The 21,317-nt window shown below is 43.7% G+C and overlaps 3 protein-coding genes across 6 annotated transcripts in view; 2 read left to right on the forward strand and 1 right to left on the reverse strand.

Annotated features, from left to right (window-relative positions):
- ABAT (4-aminobutyrate aminotransferase) overlaps positions 1-11,283 on the forward strand; it is a 48,955-nt gene extending 37,672 nt beyond the window's left edge. For all 4 annotated transcript variants that reach the window (XM_005522875.3, XM_088064004.1, XM_014252703.2 and 1 more), the window contains exons 7-16: positions 1,688-1,768; positions 1,882-1,974; positions 2,337-2,399; positions 2,905-2,968; positions 3,594-3,742; positions 4,932-5,069; positions 5,644-5,811; positions 6,531-6,677; positions 7,692-7,803; positions 9,088-11,283. In XM_005522875.3, the coding sequence (XP_005522932.1) occupies positions 1,688-1,768; positions 1,882-1,974; positions 2,337-2,399; positions 2,905-2,968; positions 3,594-3,742; positions 4,932-5,069; positions 5,644-5,811; positions 6,531-6,677; positions 7,692-7,803; positions 9,088-9,209 (1,137 nt within the window). In that variant the 3' untranslated portion in view covers positions 9,210-11,283. The remainder of the gene's footprint in view (positions 1-1,687; positions 1,769-1,881; positions 1,975-2,336; positions 2,400-2,904; positions 2,969-3,593; positions 3,743-4,931; positions 5,070-5,643; positions 5,812-6,530; positions 6,678-7,691; positions 7,804-9,087) is intronic.
- A 1,105-nt stretch (positions 11,284-12,388) lies between these two features.
- Positions 12,389-13,906, reverse strand: TMEM186 (transmembrane protein 186). Its single transcript, XM_005522876.3, has 2 exons — positions 13,878-13,906; positions 12,389-13,312 (listed from the first exon to the last, which is right to left on the reverse strand). Exons 1-2 carry the CDS (start codon positions 13,884-13,886, stop codon positions 12,575-12,577), a joined length of 747 nt encoding a protein of 248 aa, XP_005522933.1. The 5' UTR covers positions 13,887-13,906; the 3' UTR covers positions 12,389-12,574.
- A 19-nt stretch (positions 13,907-13,925) lies between these two features.
- PMM2 (phosphomannomutase 2) lies at positions 13,926-20,727 on the forward strand. Its single transcript, XM_005522877.3, has 8 exons — positions 13,926-14,028; positions 14,281-14,392; positions 15,299-15,375; positions 15,953-16,044; positions 16,726-16,825; positions 17,272-17,347; positions 18,463-18,578; positions 19,604-20,727. Exons 1-8 carry the CDS (start codon positions 13,963-13,965, stop codon positions 19,706-19,708), a joined length of 744 nt encoding a protein of 247 aa, XP_005522934.1. The 5' UTR covers positions 13,926-13,962; the 3' UTR covers positions 19,709-20,727.
- Positions 20,728-21,317: the final 590 nt, after the last annotated feature.

A 21,317-nucleotide genomic window follows, 5' to 3' on the forward strand; every position in this document is an offset into this window, starting at 1 on the left:
GGTTTGTCTGTAATGCTCCACATACCCTCTCTATGGCCAGCTCTAAGCATTAAATGTGCATCTATTTCTTTGAGCCCACAGCAGCTCAATGTCAATGTTCTGTTTTTCTCAGCTCTGGGTATCCCATTTACTATAAAATTAAAATACACTTTTCTGCTTAATGGCGGATGTTGTCATGTGACAACCCATAATCAAATTCACAATGAATTTGTGGTCTTCTGTCTTTAACTTGATATGAAAATTTAATTCTGAACTGAGATAAAAAGTCAAGATTTCTCATGGCTACTAAAAGTTTGTGTTAACCTATCATTAGCATCCTTACTTAGGTTTTTTTTAAGCTTGAGTCTGTTGAAACAGTGTTTTGGAAGTAAGACACTTAAACAATTTAGAGAGTCCTAGCTCATCCAGTGTTCTGTCTTGTGTGATAGTTGGTTTTCCCTGAGAATGCTGATGAAATGTCCTTACAGGTGCAGGGTGACCACTTATACCTCTTGCTGTGCCTCACACGTGTTGGAATGAATGAGTATTGGTGTGGAGGAGGACTGAAAGATGCTGATAAATGTGCAAGCTTGAGCTGCACTAAAAATATGAGTGTTTTGGGGAGGTTGTATGAGGAAGACCCATTGAGACCTATCAAAGCTCAACCTTTAATTTCTTGTTCAACAAGAAAAACAACAAACAAAAGAAAAGGGCAATAAAGCTGCTTGGCAGTTGGCAAATTTATTGAGCTTGTCCTTCTTTGAGAAAATTTAATTTAAAATAAAGAGTAGCACAGTATGAATCAAATAAGATTACCCACAAAGACTAAGAGCAGCAATGAATCAATTTTAATCCATGACACAATTTAAATTAATTGCATAAATGTGACATTCATCTCCATTAGTGGACTGGGGAGGCTGAGGGGCTTTTTCCAGAGCTGCTCCTTAGAAACCCCTGTGTGGGCTGCAGGCTGCTGTTCCCTGACACCAAAGTTACCTTTCCCAAAGGTGTGAATCCTGATGTGGGCAGGTTGCAGCACCACTGGAATTGGAAGAGACCTCAGGTGGTCTTGGCCAACCTCCTGCTCCAAGATGGGTGGCTGTGAGATGAAACCAGGGTGCTCAAGGCTTTATCTGGGACCTTGAAGACCTCCAGAAGAGCAGCCTGTTTCACTGCTTCACTGTTCCCTTCCTGCAAAACCTTTTCCCTATACCCAAATCAGTACTTCTCATGCTTTGGTTCATGCCCATGGCTTCTCATCTCCCACTGCAGAGCCTGGAGCCTGGCTCCACCTTCCCAGTGTCCCAAAATGGTCTGTCTTGAAGCTCAGTAAGGATGAAAATGCTGCCGTCCTAACTGAATTTAGCTACTCAAACTGAAAGCAAGTAATGAAGGTTTCAAAGCATATTTCCTATGTATAAAGAAAATGGAGATTGAGCAGGTAAAATGGCAATATCGAAGAGGAAATGTCAGTGTGAGTTAGCATGCACCTTCCCTAAGGTGTCTTGCAAGAATAAAGTAGAAAGGATTAGACAGAAAAACATGTGCTAAGGTAGGAATAGTAATCCCTAGCTTAAAACTTGTGCCATGACACAGATTTCTGCCTGGTATTTATGGTTAGAATGGAATGAAATGGAACTGCTTTGATATCAACATATTTTCCATGTGATAGTAAGACCTATTAATTCCTCTTCCTTTGTCTTTTTAGAGCACTTTTATCAACAGACCTGCCCTAGGGATTTTACCTCCAGAGAACTTCACAGAAAAACTGCATGAGTCTTTGTTATCAGTAAGTTTGAGATACCCATGGACTGATCACCATTATTATCATTGCTGTTATTATCACTTTGCACTATACTTGTGTTCAGTATTTCAAGAATAATTTTCTGTCTTTGCTGGCAGGTGGCTCCTAAGGGCTTGTCACAGGTGATGACCATGTCTTGTGGATCCTGCTCTAATGAAAATGCCTTTAAAGCAATATTCATGTGGTACAGAGTAAGTAAAACATTAAGATATTTTTCTAGGTTCAGATGACAAAATGATAAAATAATCAAAATTGTTATTGCAAAACAAAGTGAGGCTTGGAGGTTGTCTTGCTCATTATGTTCTTTATATCCAATCTAGTATAAAATTTTTACTAAAATGTCTTCATCTAAGCTTTTACTTTATATTCACACAGCTTTAGAAGTTAAAAAGGAAAGGAAATAAAGAAAATGCAGATTGTAGTCAGTATGTGAAAGCCATAGTCAGGGTCTTCCTTGACTCCAGTCTCGAATACCAGCATTACTGGTTCAGCCATAAATGCATTGGTTACAACTACAGGAACACTCATGTTGGGTTGTTTGGGTTTTTTACAGAACAAGGAGAGGGGCCATAATAATGTCACGAAAGAAGAACTGGAATCTTGCATGATTAACCAGGTAACATTAGTTATTTACCCCACCTACAGATGTACCAGTGGTTGGGGCTTGGAAGGGAAGATTGGGAGGAAAAGTTTGGCTTGCTACATGTGAAGTGGAATCTGGGCTTTGTACATTTAGGAAATGGTGAAATATACAGACTGCTCCCAACAAATATCAAGGAGTCATCAGGAATGCATGGGGGTGCAGCACAGGGGAGCCCCAGCCTGTCCTCACTGAGCCCCCCAGGCACAGGCACCCTGTAAACATGTGTTCCTGATCTGTGTAACAAGGGGTGACTGTGCTGAGGGCTCAGCCTTGTCTGAGCTCACCCGTGATGTCAGACCACAACATAAAGCCGAGGCTTTGTCAGCGTTAATGCTGGGCTTTGGGGCAGGTTCAGGGACTGGTGTACCTGTTGAAGGGGAGGCTGTAACAGTTTGTGGTGCCTGATGGAAGAGGAGCTCAGGGGGCAGCAAGGGGGATGTGAGCCCCTCGCTGACCCCGCTGTGTGCTCTGCTTGCAGCCCCCCGGCTGCCCTGACTACGCCATGCTCTCCTTCATGGGTGGCTTCCACGGCAGGACCCTGGGTAAGCTGTCCCTTGTGCCCCCAGCTCACTGTGCTTGTCCTTAGACACATAGTACCACTGGAGAAGCTGTAGGTTCATTAAGGTTTGCCTTGGGAGCCCCACCAGCACTGGAACGTTTGAGTGACAGTAGGAATTGATTTTATGTTTTTTAAAAAATTCTTTTCAGACAGGCTCTTATTTCCATGTTGAATCTGCAGTTCCCTGTTTGTACTTATAAAAATATAACTCCTGGGGTAAAATCACTACAAACATGCTGTCGCTCACTTTTGCTGGTTTATATTAACTCAGTCCCTGTTCTAAGCATGTTACCTGAGAGAGCTGTAACTGTGAGCTTTGTGAGTAGTTGTCTTTGGAGGGATGAAACCCACCTTGTCTGAGCAACCTGTTCAGACTGACAGAGCTTCTCCTGCTCTTCTGGAGCAGTGCATGTGGAAACTGATGCTTAAAATCTAGAGCAATCCATTCAAGCCTGACTAAATCAAAATACACAGTATTTCAGAAGACAGTAAAAACACAGAGCAGTTAAAAGAATTCTACAGTCATGCCATTTTTTACCTCCTGGTAGCTTTTTTCTTGTATTGTTTGTAGATGGGTATTATTTTAATTTTTCCCTCTCTGGGCATAGGTTGCTTAGCTACAACTCACTCTAAAGCAATTCACAAACTGGACATTCCCTCACTGGACTGGCCTATTGCTCCATTTCCAAGACTAAAGTATCCCCTGGAGGACTTTGTGAAAGAGAATCAACAGGAAGAAGCCCGTTGTTTAGAGGAGGTAAAAAATTCCCTGGCAGCTCTCTGTTGTTTTTGATTTGAAATAATGAATAGTGTTGGTAGGATTAGTGCTTTTCACTAAAAGAATGTTTTCAGGGCTTGGAACAGCCTGTGAGTGCACCAGTATTCACTGTTGTTTACAGTCAGACTCTTCTCCCTGCCAGCTTACTGGGAATACAGGGCTGCATGAGTGATACCAAAGTGAAATTTCACCCTCAGAACTTCCTTGTATCACAGTGAACTCATCTGCCAGCTCTTGCCAAAGGGCCATGGGCTGAGAGATAACCCTCTCTGCAGAGAGAAACTCTCTGGAGAGAGAAACTCTAACAGTATTTCAGCCTTTCCAGCTTTTCCATGGCAGCTTTTGGCATAAAGCTGATTGTGCTGGGTTGGACCTGTGGGTCCACTTAGCCAAAGCTGCCTCACTTCAGAGAGCACAGAAAGCACAGCAAATGGCTTCCCTGGGGCTGCTCCAGGGTGGCTTTGGTGGGAGAAATGCAATGCTGGGTGCCATTATTTTAAAAGCAAACAAACAAACCAAAAAGCCAAACGTTTCCTTAGCAAGTCTGTTCTTGGCTTACTGGCCCCCTTTGGAAACCATTGCTTTGCACAGCCTGCAGGGGCTGTGGCCCTGAGGACTGTGAGGGGGATTTCAAGCACAAACACACCATTAATTGCAGCAACTGGCACTAGGAGGTTAATGAGAATTATCTGTCAGCCCCTTACAAGATTTCTGCACTATTTCATCTGATTAATTTTAATATATATGAAGTGGGTGACTGGAAAAAGTGAATTTTCCAGATTACCTCTTCTAGTACATGAGCAGAGTTTTGGTTTCTGACACAAAATCTATGCCCTTCCATATCACTTAGGTGGAATGACAGCAGTGGCACAGTGAGCTGCAGTGGTGCTCAGCATGCTGCCAGCTGAACCTGCCTAGAGCTTTCACAACACTGTAGATAAATGTACAACTAGTTACAGTGTGATTAGGGCATGACTTAAACCCATTCAGGAGCAAGAAGGCAGTGTTAAATGCTGGAGGAGCCACTAGTTAATCCTTTGTGCCTCCTGGTATCTTTATAGCTGGGAATGTCCATGCAAAGTTGTAGTTCTAATGAGATTTAATCTATCTGGGGGGAAATGTACAAATGTTCTGGAAGGAGGATGTACCATAAATGTTTGATTCACAGGTGGAAGACCTGATTGTAAAGTACAGGAAAAAGAAGAAGATTGTGGCTGGAATCATTGTGGAACCAATACAGTCAGAGGGTGGGGACAATCATGCTTCAGACGACTTCTTCAGAAAGCTACGAGATATTGCCAGAAAGGTAATAAAACATTTCTCTGTCACAAAGTTCGGACAAAATAGTCCATAAAAACCCCACGTTGCCAGGTGACATGAGTAGCTCTTTCACCAGAGTTGTCTGAAAAGGCAGCTTTTTGTGCCCCCTAAACTGACCAACTCATGCTGCTGGAACTGCCTCTGTGCCACATAATGGCCAACTCCAACAGGCAGCAGAGACTTCATATTTCAAACAAACAAAGCCCCTAGAAATGACACTCTGCTTCCCTCAGGGGCTTTGAAAATGCCACCTCTGCTCCTCCCAGATGTTTTCAGGTATCCTCTAGAAATGCTCAAGACTATATGAAAACATGTACTTGATGAGTATGAGTAGAAAATAAGTTTTTAGTGCCTTCCTGAAAAAACAGCTGAATTTTTAACTGTGAAATCTGACGTGAGTGGCATTGGTGGAGGGGTTGAGGAGAGGAGGTTGGGCAGTGAAGGGAGAGGAAGGAGGGGTGTTGCCTGTGATTGGCTTGAGTTGATGTGTTCATTAAGGGAGGTGTTTCTGGTTTGGGAAGGAGGGCTCACATTCCCTGCTCCTCACTCTGTCTCTGCAGCATGGCTGTGCTTTCCTGGTGGACGAGGTGCAGACAGGAGGCGGCTGCACAGGAAAATTCTGGGCCCATGAGCACTGGGGCCTGGATGACCCAGCTGATGTGGTAACGTTCAGTAAGAAGATGATGACAGGAGGATTTTTCCACAAAGAGGAGTTCAGGCCAAATGCTGTAAGATTTCTGATTAAACTTGAACTCTGTGCTAATTGGTGACCCCCTGAGGAGGGACTGTAACATCCATGGAAGGGACAAGGTTTCCTCCAGCAGTGCTGGTTCAGCTGGATGGGGCTGCTGTTTTACAAAAGCTTGCTGTGGGCTCACACAACAGTTGTCATCACCTCTTCACTTGTATTCCAGTTATTGTCAGTCACCAAGGTCATAAAGCTGGTGTGGGGAGAGGAGAACTGGGTTAAGCCTAATGGAATAAACCTTCAGCACAAAATCCAACCACAAACTGACACCTTCTCCTGTAGGGCAACTTGAGAATTTCAGAGCTTGTATGTCAGCATTACAGATTCTGTCAGCAAGATTTCTTTGCACTAATGACATTTTAGATGTAATAATTTTTTAAAAAGTCAAATTAAGGGGAAGAACATAAAGCTTGATGTAAAAGCCTTACAGATTATGCTGATTTCCTTGTTATCTATAGCTGTGTTTCAGTGAGATGTCAGAGTAGCAAGGCAGAGTGCACTAAATGAAGTAAACACCCTGTGTTTCAGCTCAGCAATGGGATTTTGCTTTACAACATAAAAAAGGGGGGTTGATGAGATTAGTGCATGCTTTTTCATACACCACATGTTTGCACTGCCAGTGTGATGCCTTGCTTTTCTTAATTTACAGTAACTTGCCTGTTAACATATTCCACAACTCTTTTTCCACCCTTTCCCAAGCCCTACCGGATTTTTAACACCTGGCTTGGAGATCCATCCAAGAACCTTATGCTTGCTGAAGTCATTAAGGTTATTAAAACAGAAGACCTTCTAAACAATGCAACCCATGCTGGGAAAGCACTACTGACTGGGCTGCTGGATTTGCAGGTAAACATCTGGGAGGATTGTAGGTAAGAAGGAGAAATTTGCTGCTGAAGTAGGATCTGACCTCATCCAGTTTAAACACTTGGACTGAGGAGCTCCAGCTGGAGTATAGACCATTATAACTTCAACACAGGCCTGAATAACTGTGTGTCCCATTTGGAATTGAAGTAAACTTTCTTTTATTGACTTAAAAATGCTAGGTTTATATAGCTTAATCCAATAGAAAGGGTGATCCCCAGAATGTCTGAAGGTATGTACTGCAGTTAATTGAATTACTTTGCTATAAGGTTTTGTTACTGTAAGCAGCTGGTATTTCCTTGTCCTAAAGTTGTTTTTAAAGGAAGGTGTTTTTGTATTTTGTTCCAATTCTGCTGGGCTGTTGCAATAAGAAAATTGTATCTTTCCCTCCCTTGTTTAAGGGAAATTCCTTACAGCTTCTTCTGTGGGGCTCTACAGAGAGGCATTTAAGGATAGGCTTGCAGGTGCTCACCTCCCAAGGGCATTTTGCACAGAAGAATCCCAAACACAATCTCTGCTCTCTCCACACCTTTAAGACATAGCAGGCAGGAGAACAGAAAATACTACCATCTCATACTTTGGAGGGCCAGAATACAACTAGTCCTGTCCAAAAGATTGCTCTTCCAAAAGATAAGGATTTTGATTGAGAACAAGGGGTGCAGATGCTACTGGCAAGTGTCTCAGTGCAGGGTAAGAATGAGCTGGTTTCTAGCCCCAGTGCCAATGGTTTATGCTCAGGTTTTCCTGGAGTCCAGTGTAGATGTAAATAAGGTGTGTAAATAATGTTTGTTCCAAAGAATATTTTACTTGGGTCAGCTTCATTCTCCCTGCCTGCTTTGTTGGGCTCTGCAGGCTGAGCAGGACACGAGGCCATGTGAGCCACGCTGCACTCCAGCGGAGTGAGGAGGCAGCAGGGTTTCCACCTGGCACAGCCAGCCTTGCCACCAGCTGCCCTCTGTTGCAGCACCTGCCATGTGCTTGTCTGTCCTCTCTCTGCAGGCTCGTTACCCCCATCTCATCAGCAGAGTGAGAGGAAGAGGAACATTCTGTTCATTTGACACTCCAAATGATGCAACTAGAAACAAGTTAATTACAATAGCCAGAAACAAAGGTAAGAAACTCCGTGTGTGTGTGGATGAGCTTCACATGATAAACAGCAGCATTCAGTGTGAAAGTAGTGCTTCACATTTTCCTTTTCATATCATGTACGAGTATTTCAGTGTCAGGGGACAGTACTAAAATGAAAAGGTTGGATTTAGACTTTGCTGGAAATACTTGTCAGAGACCTCAGAGCAGTCTGTTGCATGGTGTGTACATTTACCAGTCTCTGCAGGTCTGAGGTTACTGGAAGAGATCTGTGTAGAGCATGAGATTTTGTGACATCAGGTTTAGAGTCCTCTTCAGTGACTTTAGGTGCCCATGGACGTGGCTTGCTTCTAGAAATGGGAAAGTTAGAAGAAAGTTAATGTCACTCAGGAAAGCACAGGGAAGAAAAACAATGAGTTTTATAAACGCATAATTCCTATACCTAGGATTACCTAATGATGAAATACAAGTGCCTAAAATGGGCCCAGATCTACAGTGCCATCCCTCTTTTCCCACAGAACTGTTAACAGCTGCAGACAGGCCCCAGGTATCAAGAGGGGAACCTTGGGATCCACACTTAACATTCTCTTTGAACTCGACTGTGTGGGCCCTGTGTTTGCTGCTGTCTGTTTTTGCTGTTACTCCTGTCCCTTGAAAGAGGCAGGCAGGGGTGCATCTAAACTGTGGTGAAACCAAAATTTTAGAGTGTAAAAGACACAATTTTTTGTTCTTGGAAGCTAAGCCAGCAGGAAGAGAAGGCAAATGGTTTGTTTCATGGGAAACCAAGGCTCTGCTTTGAGGCAGGGTAAGCTTAGCTTAGTTATATGGGTTCTCACTGCTCAAACATTTCTAAGAATTGATTGTGGGCTAAAAAGTGCATTTAAAGCACTGCAGGGAGAGGTTTCCAGGCACTGAGACATTTAAACTTCTTGTCATTAAAAACTAATTCGTTTAAAAACCAATGCAAAGAAACCTCTGGCCCCAAGATACTTGACCAGGAGAGTACTGCAGCTCTGAAATCTCAGATGCTGTTTGAGCTCTGTGCTGGATGGATTCTTGTAATTGCTATCAAGATACAATACTCCAAGTGTTTTATAGAACAGCTTCAGGCACCCACAGTGTTTTTCTAAGCTGCAGTGAAGCTTGAGGCCATTCACACCACAATGCTGTATCATGGTGTGGCTAGCAGGATTTGGGGAGCTTCTGTTGGCCTTCCACAGTGAGGGTATTGTCATTAAGAGACCTGAATTTTTCAGGATATTTGACAAAGAAAGAAATTACTAGAGGACCTATTCTGTTCTCATTTCAGGTGTTGTTCTGGGAGGCTGTGGAGACAGATCCATCCGTTTTCGTCCAACACTGATCTTCAAGGATCACCACGCGCACCTCTTTCTGAACATTTTCAGTGACATCTTAGCAAACTTCAAGTAAAAAGCAGCTCCCTCGCACTGAACAGCTGATTATGAAATTAGTTTGCATTAATTCATGTCTTCTCTACTTACAGGATAAGTGTAAAGTCATAAACTGAGGTTTGTGTTCTGTCTGTAATCCTGCCCAAGGCAAGCTGCTCCATGCACACGCGCCCCAGGCAGAGCATTGGCACTGGTCACCAGCAGGTACATGCAGCTGTCCCTCACTGTGCATTCCCTAGAAAATGTGGCCTGGTGCATTCCCTAGAACCTCCCTCTTCTGGCCTGGGCCATGTTAACTGCAGAGTCCTCCCTACAGACATGTCCCTGACTCTCCAGTGTCTGAGCAGGGCCTGGTACAGTCTGTTTCCACAGGTGACCCTGGTAGATTTGCGTCCAGAAGCAGCAACAAGTGTGGCCAAACGCTCAGAGCCACACACCTGCCACACAGAGTGCCGTTCTCTAATGGCAGCTGGAATAAAATCAGTGTTTCAAGGAAAGCTCTGCTTTCCACCACTGCCAAGCACAGTATTTTACAGAATAATTTCCAGCTTTATTCCTTCGAGTACAGGCATCTGCCACACCAACTGCATCAGGGCACTGTCAGCTCTGCCCAGCCTGCACTCACTGCTTCACTGGTGCCCTCAGCCACACCTACAGAGCTGCAAGTGGCACTGAAGCCATTGTCCTTTTGTCCTCATCATGGATGGGTTTTAAAACTTTTGACTTCTCTTACAAGCAGACTTGTACAGAGAAAACCCTACCCTGAAGTATGTAATTTGACAAAGCTTACTTGAGAATCATGCAAAGCACATTCTTCCACTTCTGCCAGCAATCTAGAATGATTCCAGATTATTTTCCCATTTTCCCAGAACACACAATAGCCATTAACTTATCTATTGTAACTTCTACACAAATACTTGAGGTATTTTGTACAACTAAAGCAGAAATGCCATTTTCTGGTATCAGAGCCACTACAGTGAAGGACTAGTCCTGACTGCACATTTATAATGCAAAGTAATCTATTTTTGTTCTAATAGTATATTCTAAGTCATCGATAACGTCAGAGATCTTCTAGAAAGCCACACGATCAAAAAATGTGTCAAGAGTTCATTTATTTGTTTCTCTTCAGAAAATTGTTTTGGATGTCTCTTTACTGTTTGCTGAAGGCTGACTTGAACTAGATCTGGTGCCTTTATTTTTCTTTTCCCTGGTGAGCATCTGGATATTGTTTACTAAGTTTAACTTTTCGTTGTGCACCAAAAAACAGGGACCACAATGGACATTTACAGTTGCCCTTTCAGGACCTGACCAGAGTTTTTAAGTACATAATAAGAGACAGAAGTTAAAAGATTTAGATGTTTAATACAGCTACCAAAATGTGAAAAGGTTCCTTACCTGCTTTGAGAAGTGTTAATCATGGTTTCCCCATTTTAAAGTACTGGTATTGGGAAACTCCAGCACAATCACTTCTGCCAGCTTAAACCGAGTGGGATTTCTGTAAGCCTCTGCAGAAAGCAGAATTCTGGTGCCAGCTGGGCAGAACCTGAGCAGGTTTTTGAACAGAGGTTGTAGAAATCTGGGGAAAGGACCAGTTAAAATTGGTGTTCAACAAAACTTCATTCTCATCGCTGTCCTCATAAGTGTATTATCAGTAAAAGGAAAGTCAAACCAAGAACTGGATTTGACAGCATTTTGGGAATTAGTTTGTTCAACATATCAGTGCAGTAGTTTTAGTGAATGTCTCTAGCAAGTCTTGTACTTTTACAGAAGCAAAGGTCCAGTAATTTGAAGTCTTACCACATCTTCACTTTTATTATGACTACTCTAGGTGTTTTTATAATTTTTACTGACACTCAGTAACTATATAATTGTGTACAACATGTTGATGAAATCATTAGAGAATACATAGAAAGCACTGCAGCTGAAGCATATAAAGTTAATATTGTTTACAGCATACTGTGGACAGTGCCAAATAAATGTTTAAACAAATACTTAAGTACACTTCATGGTGTAACTAGTAACTGTACACAGATTCATAACAAATGACATCAATCGTGTAATCAATATTCTTAAATAAAATATTTATAATTGAACTTCTCCAGAGCTTTTCATTTGACACCCAGTACATGCCTAAACTGAACCATTAGTGCATATTAAATACATTCTGATGAAGCTAAACCTCAAAAAAACTGTGTACCTGCACAGCCCACTGTATTTTGCTGCCATGGTGTTTACGCCAAGGAACATTTGGATTTCTTTTGATAATACCATGCTACACAGTGTCAGACAAAATTTAAACTCACAGAACCCCAGTAGGGAAAATTCAATATGAGAAAGTAATTCAGGGTTACCCTGTGCACTTAAATGGCAATTTTACTTAACTGCCTTTGCTGATCTGCCAAGAAACAGGCTTCACTTCACATGAGGAAGAAATAGGGAAAGAACACTCCAGATTAGTGGTGAGAGTCAGTTTATTTGCCAGTTTCAGATGAAGTCAGAACTGGAAGAGGGTTGTAAGGAGTTATCTTGTTTCTGACAATTCAAAAAATGTGTTACATTTTATACATGATAGGTTTGGTTCTTTCTTGGGTTTAAAGTCCTCATTTCTACTGAGGTTTTGGAGAAGAAGTCATACCAGTACCATGGAATAAGACCACAATCCTTCATGGAGACAGGTGCTACTTTTCCTGTTGCCATGAATAATTAATGGAAATTTTTGCAAGAGGCTCCTGAAATATTGTCCCAGCCTTTAACTAGGCAGCTGAGCTGCCAGTGTCTTTTGTAGCACACATCCTTGTTTTGCCCAGTTCCATCCTCGAGGGCCCTCCTGAGGCCAGGACAGCCCACACACCTTCCCAGCACCCTCAACTGCATGAACACGTGAGCATGCCTCTCTCTGAGATTCAGCAGTACTCATCACATGGATGTACCAGACCAGCTTGTATTTCCAGAGGCTTCCTAGCCAACCTGAAATTAGCTAAAAGAAACACTGAGTTTGAAGTGGGGATGCTCTGGCAGGTCCTGCATTTCATTTCAAGAGCTTTCTCATGCTTCATAACAACCAAAGAGGCCAACTGAAATAGCCAGGGTCAGCCCCAGTAATTTGGCCTCCCATGGCACATTCAAAGGACAGTTCAGGCTTGGAATGCTGTGATATTACTGAATCTGACATGGAACAGACACTCCTCACACCGTACACAAGCTGCAAGACCTTTAATCCAGTGGGCTGTGCTTCACCACTGTGACTTTCTACACTGGGTGCACTTACAGCAGGCTTTCCACAGGAAAAGGACAGAGATGTGTAGTTTGGTAAACTAAAGCCTCATGGAACAATAAGCACAATGAACATGCAACATGGAAAATCACTGGAAATGAGCTGCTGTGTCACACAAGTTCTCCAAATATTTGAGTAAATTTCTCTTTGTCTACAATCTGGCCATACTTAATTGTAAAGTACAAAGTATCTGTACTGTTAGACCGTTTGAACTGGTGAAGTAGCTCGTCCTTGCTATCTCCAACCTCATCCAAAGTCACCACTGTCTCTATGGGGCAGTAAATATCATTACGCCTTCCCCAAAATGTCAAGTGGGCCACTCTGACAGTTTGTCCAGTTTCGCTTAAGTAGATTAATCCAATAATTCTTCTGAAAAAGTAGCTCATACCATACAACATTGCCCCAGCGAAGACAGCGATGCCGGTTGTGTAGAAGAGGACATTCTGAGACACCTGGCCCTGCAGGTAGAGGTAGCAGATAGGAGGCAGCATGACCATGGAGGTGGCAGTCTGCAGCAGCTTCAGTCTTGACAGGACCCTGCAGTATTTTATCCCTGGGAACCTGTAGACCAGTTTGAACTCTTCTGTCCTCCCGTCCACAGCCTTCTGCTGGACCACAGCAGCAGAGGCCGAGTGGTACAGACACACAGACGGCTCTTGCAGTCTCCTGAGGTCATTACTGACACCACAAACTCGCTGGCTTTGTGACTGCAAACACTCCCACGAACCAAAAATCCAGGGCAGGCGAGCGTCTTCCCTTCTCCATGACCTTGTCCAGAGCTCCTTCCGTAGACATCTCGCAGAAGCTGGTGCCGTGCAGACTTTAGTCCTCGCTGTGCAGAGCCACGCCTGTAAGGTAAGATCCCCACAGGTCATCATTTGAGTCCTCTTTAAAACCCAATCAGTGAGCTCAGAGCCGGTCCCTCGGGCGCCAAGCCTCAGCTCACTGTAACCTTAAACCAGTGTTTAAACCTTAAAGCAGTGTTCTGACAGGAAAGTGTTTGTCCCTGCAGAGGGAAAGCCCTGCTAACCCGGCTGCTGTCAGTGAGCTCAGTGACCGACCCTCACACACCCCGGCCGCTCCCTGAGCAATGCTCAGTGAAAGCTGCTTCTACCTGGAGAAATCGGCCACTCGTTATGACCACTTAAACAGCGATTTTAGGGAAACAGAAAAGAAAAGCGGACTAAGCACGATAAAGGGAAGGAGAGCACGAGGAACGCGCAGAACTGAAGAGAAAAGAAGGAAGGGAAGTTCCGCGCTGTCCCCGCCATGCTGCGACCCGCGCGGGCACGTCTCAGTGCAAGGACCCGCGACGGGATGGCGACAGAGATGGGGAACGGGAAAGGGCAGGAGACGGTGAAAGGGGACAAGGAGGGGAATGGGGAACAGCCCACCCGGCACCCCGGCCCTCACCGCCGCCATGGCCGAGCCGCCTCACCGCGCCTGCGCCCGCCCCGCGCGCGGCCCGCCGGGAGGCGCGGCCCCGCCAGCCCCGGCCATGGCGCCGCCGCCCGCAGCGCTCTGCCTGTTCGATGTGGATGGCACCCTCACGGCCCCGCGGCAGGCGAGTGCGGGACGGGGCTGCGGGCCCGCGGGGAGCGGCAGGGATAGCACCCGGCGGCCGGGATCGGACACCGCGGCCGGGATCGCACCCCGCGGCCCGCCCGCGGGGCCCGGTGTGTGCCGCACGCCGCGGGCGCACTTAACACATTTAACGCCGCCTAAAGACCCGCCCGGTGCCGCGGGGTCGCGCTGATTGTTGCGGCATGGAGGCGCTGGCCTCTGGCAAATCTGACGGCTCTGTTTTGGACCCCAGAAAATCTCGGCGGAGATGGCGGCGTTCGTGCAGCGGCTGCGGCAGAAGGTGAAGGTGGGAGTGGTGGGCGGCTCGGACTTGGCCAAGATCCGCGAGCAGCTGGGCGAGGACGGTAAGGGCCGGGCTGATGCAATCCGCGCTCAGGGGCCCGAGGGGAAGCCGTGGAGGTTGAGCGGAGCCCCGTTCATCCCCCTCTTCCCTCGCTTTTAGTTGTCTTCCCGCTGCTGGTGTGTTGCACTCAGGCTGTGGGGAGCGACTTACCGGCATTTGGAAATCGCAGCCTGTTTGCACTGTACAGGTATCTCGATGTCAAATTAAGTGATTGTTACTGATGGTGAAATCCTGCCTTGGTGACAGACCCTTGGGAGAGCTTTTCCTCACTGCTGTGTACAGTGGAGTCGTGTGTGTGACATACACGTGGGGGCTGCTCAGCTGTCGAGCACATCCCTCGAGCCCCTGATTTTGTTCACGGTGGGGTTATGATGCAGCCATGGACTCTTGCCTTAGGCCTTTATTCTTAATGGTCTTTACTTAATTGGTGCCACTGACAGCCTCCTGTAGTGCCTTGACAGCTCAGAGTTTGTTTGCCTTCCAAGTGGTCTCCAGTAAACCATATCGTCTTGTGTTGTGCTGAGACAGACATCTGCTGAAGATCAGTGACATTGAGGAAACAAACCTCAAAGGCCAGTATTTGACTTGCTGTCTAGCCAGGCCATGTGCCAGGTGTGTGCAGTATTTGAGGTGTTTGGTCATTTCTTTACATTTAATGCAAAGAGTCATATGCCTCTAAGTAAAACCACATGTAAGTCAAACAAATGACTTTATGTGATCTGAGGTGTGTGTTAATCATAGTGAGAAATGGGACTGGCATTAATCTCGTGCTTGATGCTATGCTGCTGAAACTTTCATGCTTTAGGAGCTAATGTTTGCTGTATTTTAACCTATTTAACATTTAAGACAATTCTGCTTTAAGCATGTAGGGGAAATGATGAGCTGCTGTCTTTTTGCTTGTTTGCAGTGATTGAAAAATATGACTACGTGTTCCCAGAAAACGGCCTGGTAGCATACAAAGATGGGAAGTTCTTAAGCAAGCAGGTAAGCATGAAATTTCCAATAGTGGAAAAAAAAATTCTAAACAGGGTTTCGATTTATTTGTACAGTGTAGTCCTTTGTAATCACCCTTCCAAAGACCGAAATTTCTGCTGCTTTAGTATGTTAGTCCTGTTAATGGATCATTCATTTGGCATGTAATGTTTAACATACATAACGGAGAGTAAACATTTAAATGAAATCCTGGCTGAATTTGCTGCCTTGACCAGCAGTTTCAGTTTACTGCAGGAACAAGCTCCATTTCTTCATGCTTGGCTATAACAGACATTAAATGCAGCTTTTTGTTTAGGGCTGCTGCCTGTGGCACACAGTTTTCTTTTGAAGCAGGTACAAGTAGGAATCATATTGAAGGACAGCTTGGTGTTATAAAGTGAACAAAAAGAAAAATGAGGGCCTTTAGTTAGTACCATGTGAGCATCAGCTGATGTTGCTGATTGAAGGAGTGTTTGTTTCTCTGTGGTGTTAACCATGCCTGATTTACCCAGTGTTTGTGTTTTCCATGTGCCTTACTTTTAGAATCTCAAATTCTCGATGCTTGGTTGAATGGTGTTTGTTTTGTTAGAGCATTCAGGGCCACCTGGGTGAGGACATCCTTCAAGATATCATCAACTACTGCCTGAGTTACATTGCAAAGGTTAAACTGCCAAAGAAGAGGTATGTGCACACAGACATCTCAGTGTGGCTGTGTTCTCTGTGTGGGATATAAAGCTCAGCTCAGGGTGCTCGGCAGAAAAATGAGTAATTTCTGCTTAGGGAACAGCACTGGGTGTGTGAAACAGGGCTCTATCCACACATACAAAGAGAGGTTCCCAGCTGGAGCACAGGGTTTGAAATACTGATTTAGCACTTTTATGTCAGAGGGAAGGAGATTCAGTTTTGAAGTAGGAGTGTTCCCTTGCCACGTTTAGAATTCAGCAGCATAGTGTTTTCCAGAGATGAGAGGTGCAGCCAGACCAGCTCTGTGTGATGTGTGAGCTGCAGCTGCCTCAGACACTGAAATGCACCATGGCAGGCAGGGCAGGACACTGCCCACATTGCTGTGAATTTTGCAGCTTCACCCCAAAACTGACAGCCTGGCCTGTCAGGCTCTGAGGTTGATGGGATGCTCCAGTCACACTTGTTAAACCAAATCGTACTTTTAAAAATCAGTAAGGATGATGTAGTGATTGCCAGATTCAAAGTCTAAAAGACTTACTGGTGCCAGAGTTCTGTGTGCATACAGTGAGACAGCTGATTCCCACTGCCTTTTGAATTCAATGGAAATGTATTGTGATATTTAGTGTTTTGAGCAATTTTCTCACCTATCTTCTGTCTTGTTCATCGATTCCCTTGCAGAGGCACCTTCATTGAGTTCCGAAACGGGATGTTAAATGTGTCCCCGATTGGAAGAAGCTGCAGCCAGGAAGAAAGACTTGAGTTCTGTGAATTTGATAAAGTGAGTTACAACTCCTGAAAAGTACACAGCTCTCCTGGAGGAGGCAGTTATGGCCAGGTTATGATTTTTAAAAAACTTCTATAATTTGTGTCATTTCATTTTAATCCTTTCCATGTGGTTTAACTAATAACCTCATTCAGACGTCAGGGAATATACAGTGGGGTTTTTTTTGGTTGGAATAGCAAAGATTACTTGCAGAAGGGTGGGTTTGGCTCGTGTTTTTAACCCAATACCCAGGATACTGAACATCCTGCTTCTATACATGAGGCTTCTAAAAACTGTCCTAGGTAAAACCCTACCCTCTATAGTATAACCAGCCTGAGTCCAATCAAGCCAATAAAACCATTCTTTTTAAGAGGTTATCTTGTTTTTAGGTTATCTTTTCATTGGTAGATCAACACAGCATATAACTGATGTTTGGTTTTGTTTTCTTATTTTCTTAACAGAAGGAGCATATAAGAGAGAAATTTGTAGCTGATCTACAAAGAGAATTTGCAGGCAAAGGCCTCACATTTTCTATAGGTAATATTTTAAAAGAATGTCATTTAAAACATCAATTAATTTAAATTTCATTTAAGTCATACTCTCTTATGGTTGTGACATCCCATCTCATTTGTGTGACAGCTCTTTCTGGGGGTGGTGGCAGGCAAGACTGAGACTTTTTCCTCTCAGGCTTTTATTGGGACATTTTAATTGAAATCCATCAACAAAGAAAACTTAATTTCTTGTCATCAGTTCATTGTCCTTTAATGTCAGTTGTGTGACTGATTCTGCTCATTCTGAAGCATATTAGATGCTTTGGATTAGTCAGAGTTGTTTCTGTGAATCAGTTTTGATCAGAACTACACCCTCAACGCTGTGCAGTTGCCCTTGGTTCTTCAGCTATACCTGCATTGTGTGGGAGGAAGGAAAGAATCCAAAAGCAAGTGCAAGCTTAAGGAAAAAAAATATAATAAGGGGGAATAATTTTTGATGCATGTTTTTCTTTTTTACCCTCTCCTAATGTATTACCACACTCCTGCCTTTTACTTTTTCAGAATTGCAAAGTAAGGCTGGCATTAGTGCCAAAGCACTAAGGCAAAAGTGAACTGCAATGCAGCTGTCCTCTCTCCTTTATGTTGTAAATAAAAACCTTTTGGACACCTGCTTCAGCTGGGAATCATGCACCAATACCTTACTGGTGAAGGCCAAGGGCTCAGAATTGGAGCAGCTCTTGTCCTGTTAGGCTGTGCTGAAAGGGCTGATTTCTTCCCTTTCCTACTCTGAAAGCCTTAGAGAGTCTTTTGTCTACGATTTTATGGCCGTACATTTATCAGTGGCTGTGTTCATCTGTCCTTTCTTTCTAAAAGGAAGAGGTTAAATATAATTCTTTTTAAAAGGTTCATTTGGATAGCAGTGAGTATTTGGGAAAATGCTCAGACTTTGTCGAATGGATAAATAATCTGTGAATCACAGCTATATGTGTATAAAACACTTTCTGTACTTGCAGGACTTAACTCCAGGGTCTCACAACATTTCTTTGTCTTCTTCAAAGCTCCCTCTGCCTAAAATCTTACCAAGTGTAGGTTTTTCCACTTCCTCTCCCTTCAGAAATACATTGTTAAAATGGAACAAGTCTTGGTTCCTCTCTCTCCTAGGAGGGCAGATAAGCATCGATGTGTTCCCAAATGGCTGGGATAAAAGGTACTGCTTAGGAATTGTTGCCAAGGATGGATACAAGACTATTTATTTCTTCGGAGACAAGACCATGCCAGTGAGTACATTTGTTTGATAAATTAATTTGAGAGCTGCTGTAATTAAACCTCAAGGACTGTAGGTTTTAACCTTATAACCTTAATCCTGACAAGAGCTGCAATCAGGATATAATTGTGTGTCCGTGTTTAGCTGGCTGCAGCTGGGACGTTTCCCTTCTGTTTCCTGAGGTGGACACAGGGTTACTGCCTTAATAGAGCTTGTTTTAAAATTGAACTTCTGTAATTCTGTTAAACACCTAGGTGACATGACTGTGTGGAACTGATTGTCCTGCTTGGTCAGTGTAGATTGATTCTTCTTGTTGGCTGCTGTTCATTAAACATATTTATTTCCTGTCTTATTTAACACTGTGCCTTTGCTCACTACTGTGTCTGTCTCCACCTGGGGAACTGAGCAGAGACCCTTGTCCCTCATCATGGGGCAGAGCTCTGCAGGGCAATTCAGAGCCTTTTAAAAATCCTGAACAGAGACCTGGCAAGAGCTTGTGAGGGCACTGGCAAGCACAAGGACTTGATTGAAATCAAAGCTGTCTGAATATGGCCTAGGGACAGTGTCAGGCTAAATTTTATAAGGAAAGGCTTAGTTTTAATGGAACTCACAGTTATAAAACTCTTAAATCACACAGGACTTCATAAATTTTAAAAGGTGAAATTTTATAAGAAAAAGACAAGCTTGAAATGAAAGTTTTTCTCCCCTGACATCAGCTGCAAAAGTAATCACGTGTCCCTCTGGCACGGAGCTTACAGACAGTTCATTTTAAACCCTCTAAGTGGCAGTGCAGCATTTCCAGAGAGTTGCAATGCTAAGATGCTGAGCCCCATGAAAGCAGTTTTGGCAAACAGAAATTGGGGAATAAAGCTATGGATTTGGGGGACCTGTGCTCATACAGGGGCAGTGCTCTTGTTCACTGAGCCTAATCACTACAGGCCCTTGGAAAAAGTCCATTATTTCTCTGTTTCCCTTCATGTGTCCTTTTTTGTGTGTATGCTTTATGTTAAATAAAATTAAATCCTCTTCTGCTTCCAGGGAGGGAATGACTATGAAATTTTCACAGACTCCAGAACAGAAGGCCACAGTGTCACATCCCCACAGGATACAAGGAGAATCTGTGAAGAGCTGTTTTTTAAATAAAAGACTTGAAGAATTCACACTTCCAAGGCGGTTAAAACTTGAAACATCATCTTTCTTCTGTATTGTTTTTTTGTAATTGGTCATGAATAGCAGGTGCTTTGCAGGTCAGTCATTAGTGAAGGGAAATATTTTAATTGAAGACCCCTTGCTGACTGGGGAAGCACAGCAGAGCTCATTTAATACCATCCTTTCAGCTTCCAATCACATAAATTGTTTTCGTTTTACTTGATTGTGGGATTTGGGTTGGGTTATATTTTGCTTTTTAAGATATCCGTAAACTTCCTTAACTAATTAATTATAATTTAGGGAGGGAAGGAGAAGCATAATCTGCCTCTAGTTGATTCACAGGCTCAAAATTTGCCTCCAAGGCTTAATCCCTGGTTTTTTATCTTGAGGCTGTTTTTTAAAAGATGCAGTTGTTTTTTTTAAATACTTACCTTGTGCTAAATGAATTAACTTGAATTATAAGACAAGTTGGGATTTTCTTGTCTAAAACTGGAAGATGAGTAGAAGGGAAAGGTTTTATTTCTTCCTTGGGTTGGGAAGATGGTACTGAACCAGAAGTCCTTGACTGCCATCCCTGGGAATGCTGGACCAGCTGGTGCCAAAGTTCCCTTCTCGGGGAGGGATGGATGTGGTGCCAAGGCACAGTCAGGTCATGGTACCTACACCCTTTGCATACCAAATCTAAAAAAATAATTTGTAAAAATTATTTAAAATAACTTCAGCACATTAGAAAAATATATTTCTGTCACTTTGTGATCATTTTCTGAGATTCCTGGTTAAGGGTAGGTGAGATTTTTCGCACTACAAAAATTACCTAAATTATGTTTCTATTAAAATTCAAGTCAATGCCTGACACTCTGTGTAACTGTTAATATTACTTTTCTCACCTGGTATTAGGAAAGTAATCTTGAGTATGAACGGTTTGATTTACTAAAGGAGAATAAAATCTGATTTTATCATGAAAAAATACTGTTTCAGTTTTTCATCTTGGTAAATAAAATACTTAAAGCAAACCTGTTGCATGCTGCCTTCTGTGGAAAGAAATGAGTAATTTGAATCTTGCCTGTTCCATGGGATACTTGCACAGTAAAAAGGCAGAGAATAGAATCTTTGTGTACCACCCAAAATCCCTAAAAGAGCTTACAAAAAAAAAGGGGGGAGCTGCAATGCACCTCATGCACCAAAACTTTTGTCTTCTAGCACACCTCCCCTAGCTAATTCCTGCTTTAATGGGAGCTGACTTAGGAGCAGAGCCATCCCTGGTGCAGGAATGCTCTTCAGGGACAGACAGGGTACGAGCTGCTGGGCTGTGTGTACTCAGGGCCTGCACCTGATGACTTGGTTATTTCACTGCAGGGCTGCCTGCTCTACTGGCACAAAGTTACTGGGGCAAAATACCCTGTGCAGGACCAAAGCCAGGTTTGTTTTCAGCCCCATACACAACATTTCTGGCTGCTCTGTCTTGGGAGCCTCCTCTGACGTGTCCTGGCCTTACTCTGGTAACTGCAGTCAGTGGATGTGAAAATATTTCCTTAAACTTCTAAATGTCACCAGCCAGGGGTCCGTGTGCAGGCACCTGCACTCCCTCAAAGCTGATCCTCTT

The sequence above is a fragment of the Pseudopodoces humilis genome, chromosome 18 (genome assembly GCF_049639895.1).
Source record: "Pseudopodoces humilis isolate 2021_Gansu_Grassland_sample_001 chromosome 18, ASM4963989v1, whole genome shotgun sequence".
NCBI lineage: Eukaryota > Metazoa > Chordata > Aves > Passeriformes > Paridae > Pseudopodoces > Pseudopodoces humilis.

What these genes read in the sequence shown, in the direction of transcription:
- PMM2 (XM_005522877.3), top strand. Translation starts at nt 13,963, where the DNA reads ATGGCGCCGCCGCCCGCAGCGCTCTGCCTGTTCGATGTGGATGGCACC. An exon ending in CGAGCAGCTGGGCGAGGACG is followed by an intron (nt 14,393 to 15,298) that starts GTAAGGGCCGGG and finishes GCTTGTTTGCAG; the next exon opens with TGATTGAAAAATATGACTAC. An exon ending in GGAAGTTCTTAAGCAAGCAG is followed by an intron (nt 15,376 to 15,952) that starts GTAAGCATGAAA and finishes TTGTTTTGTTAG; the next exon opens with AGCATTCAGGGCCACCTGGG.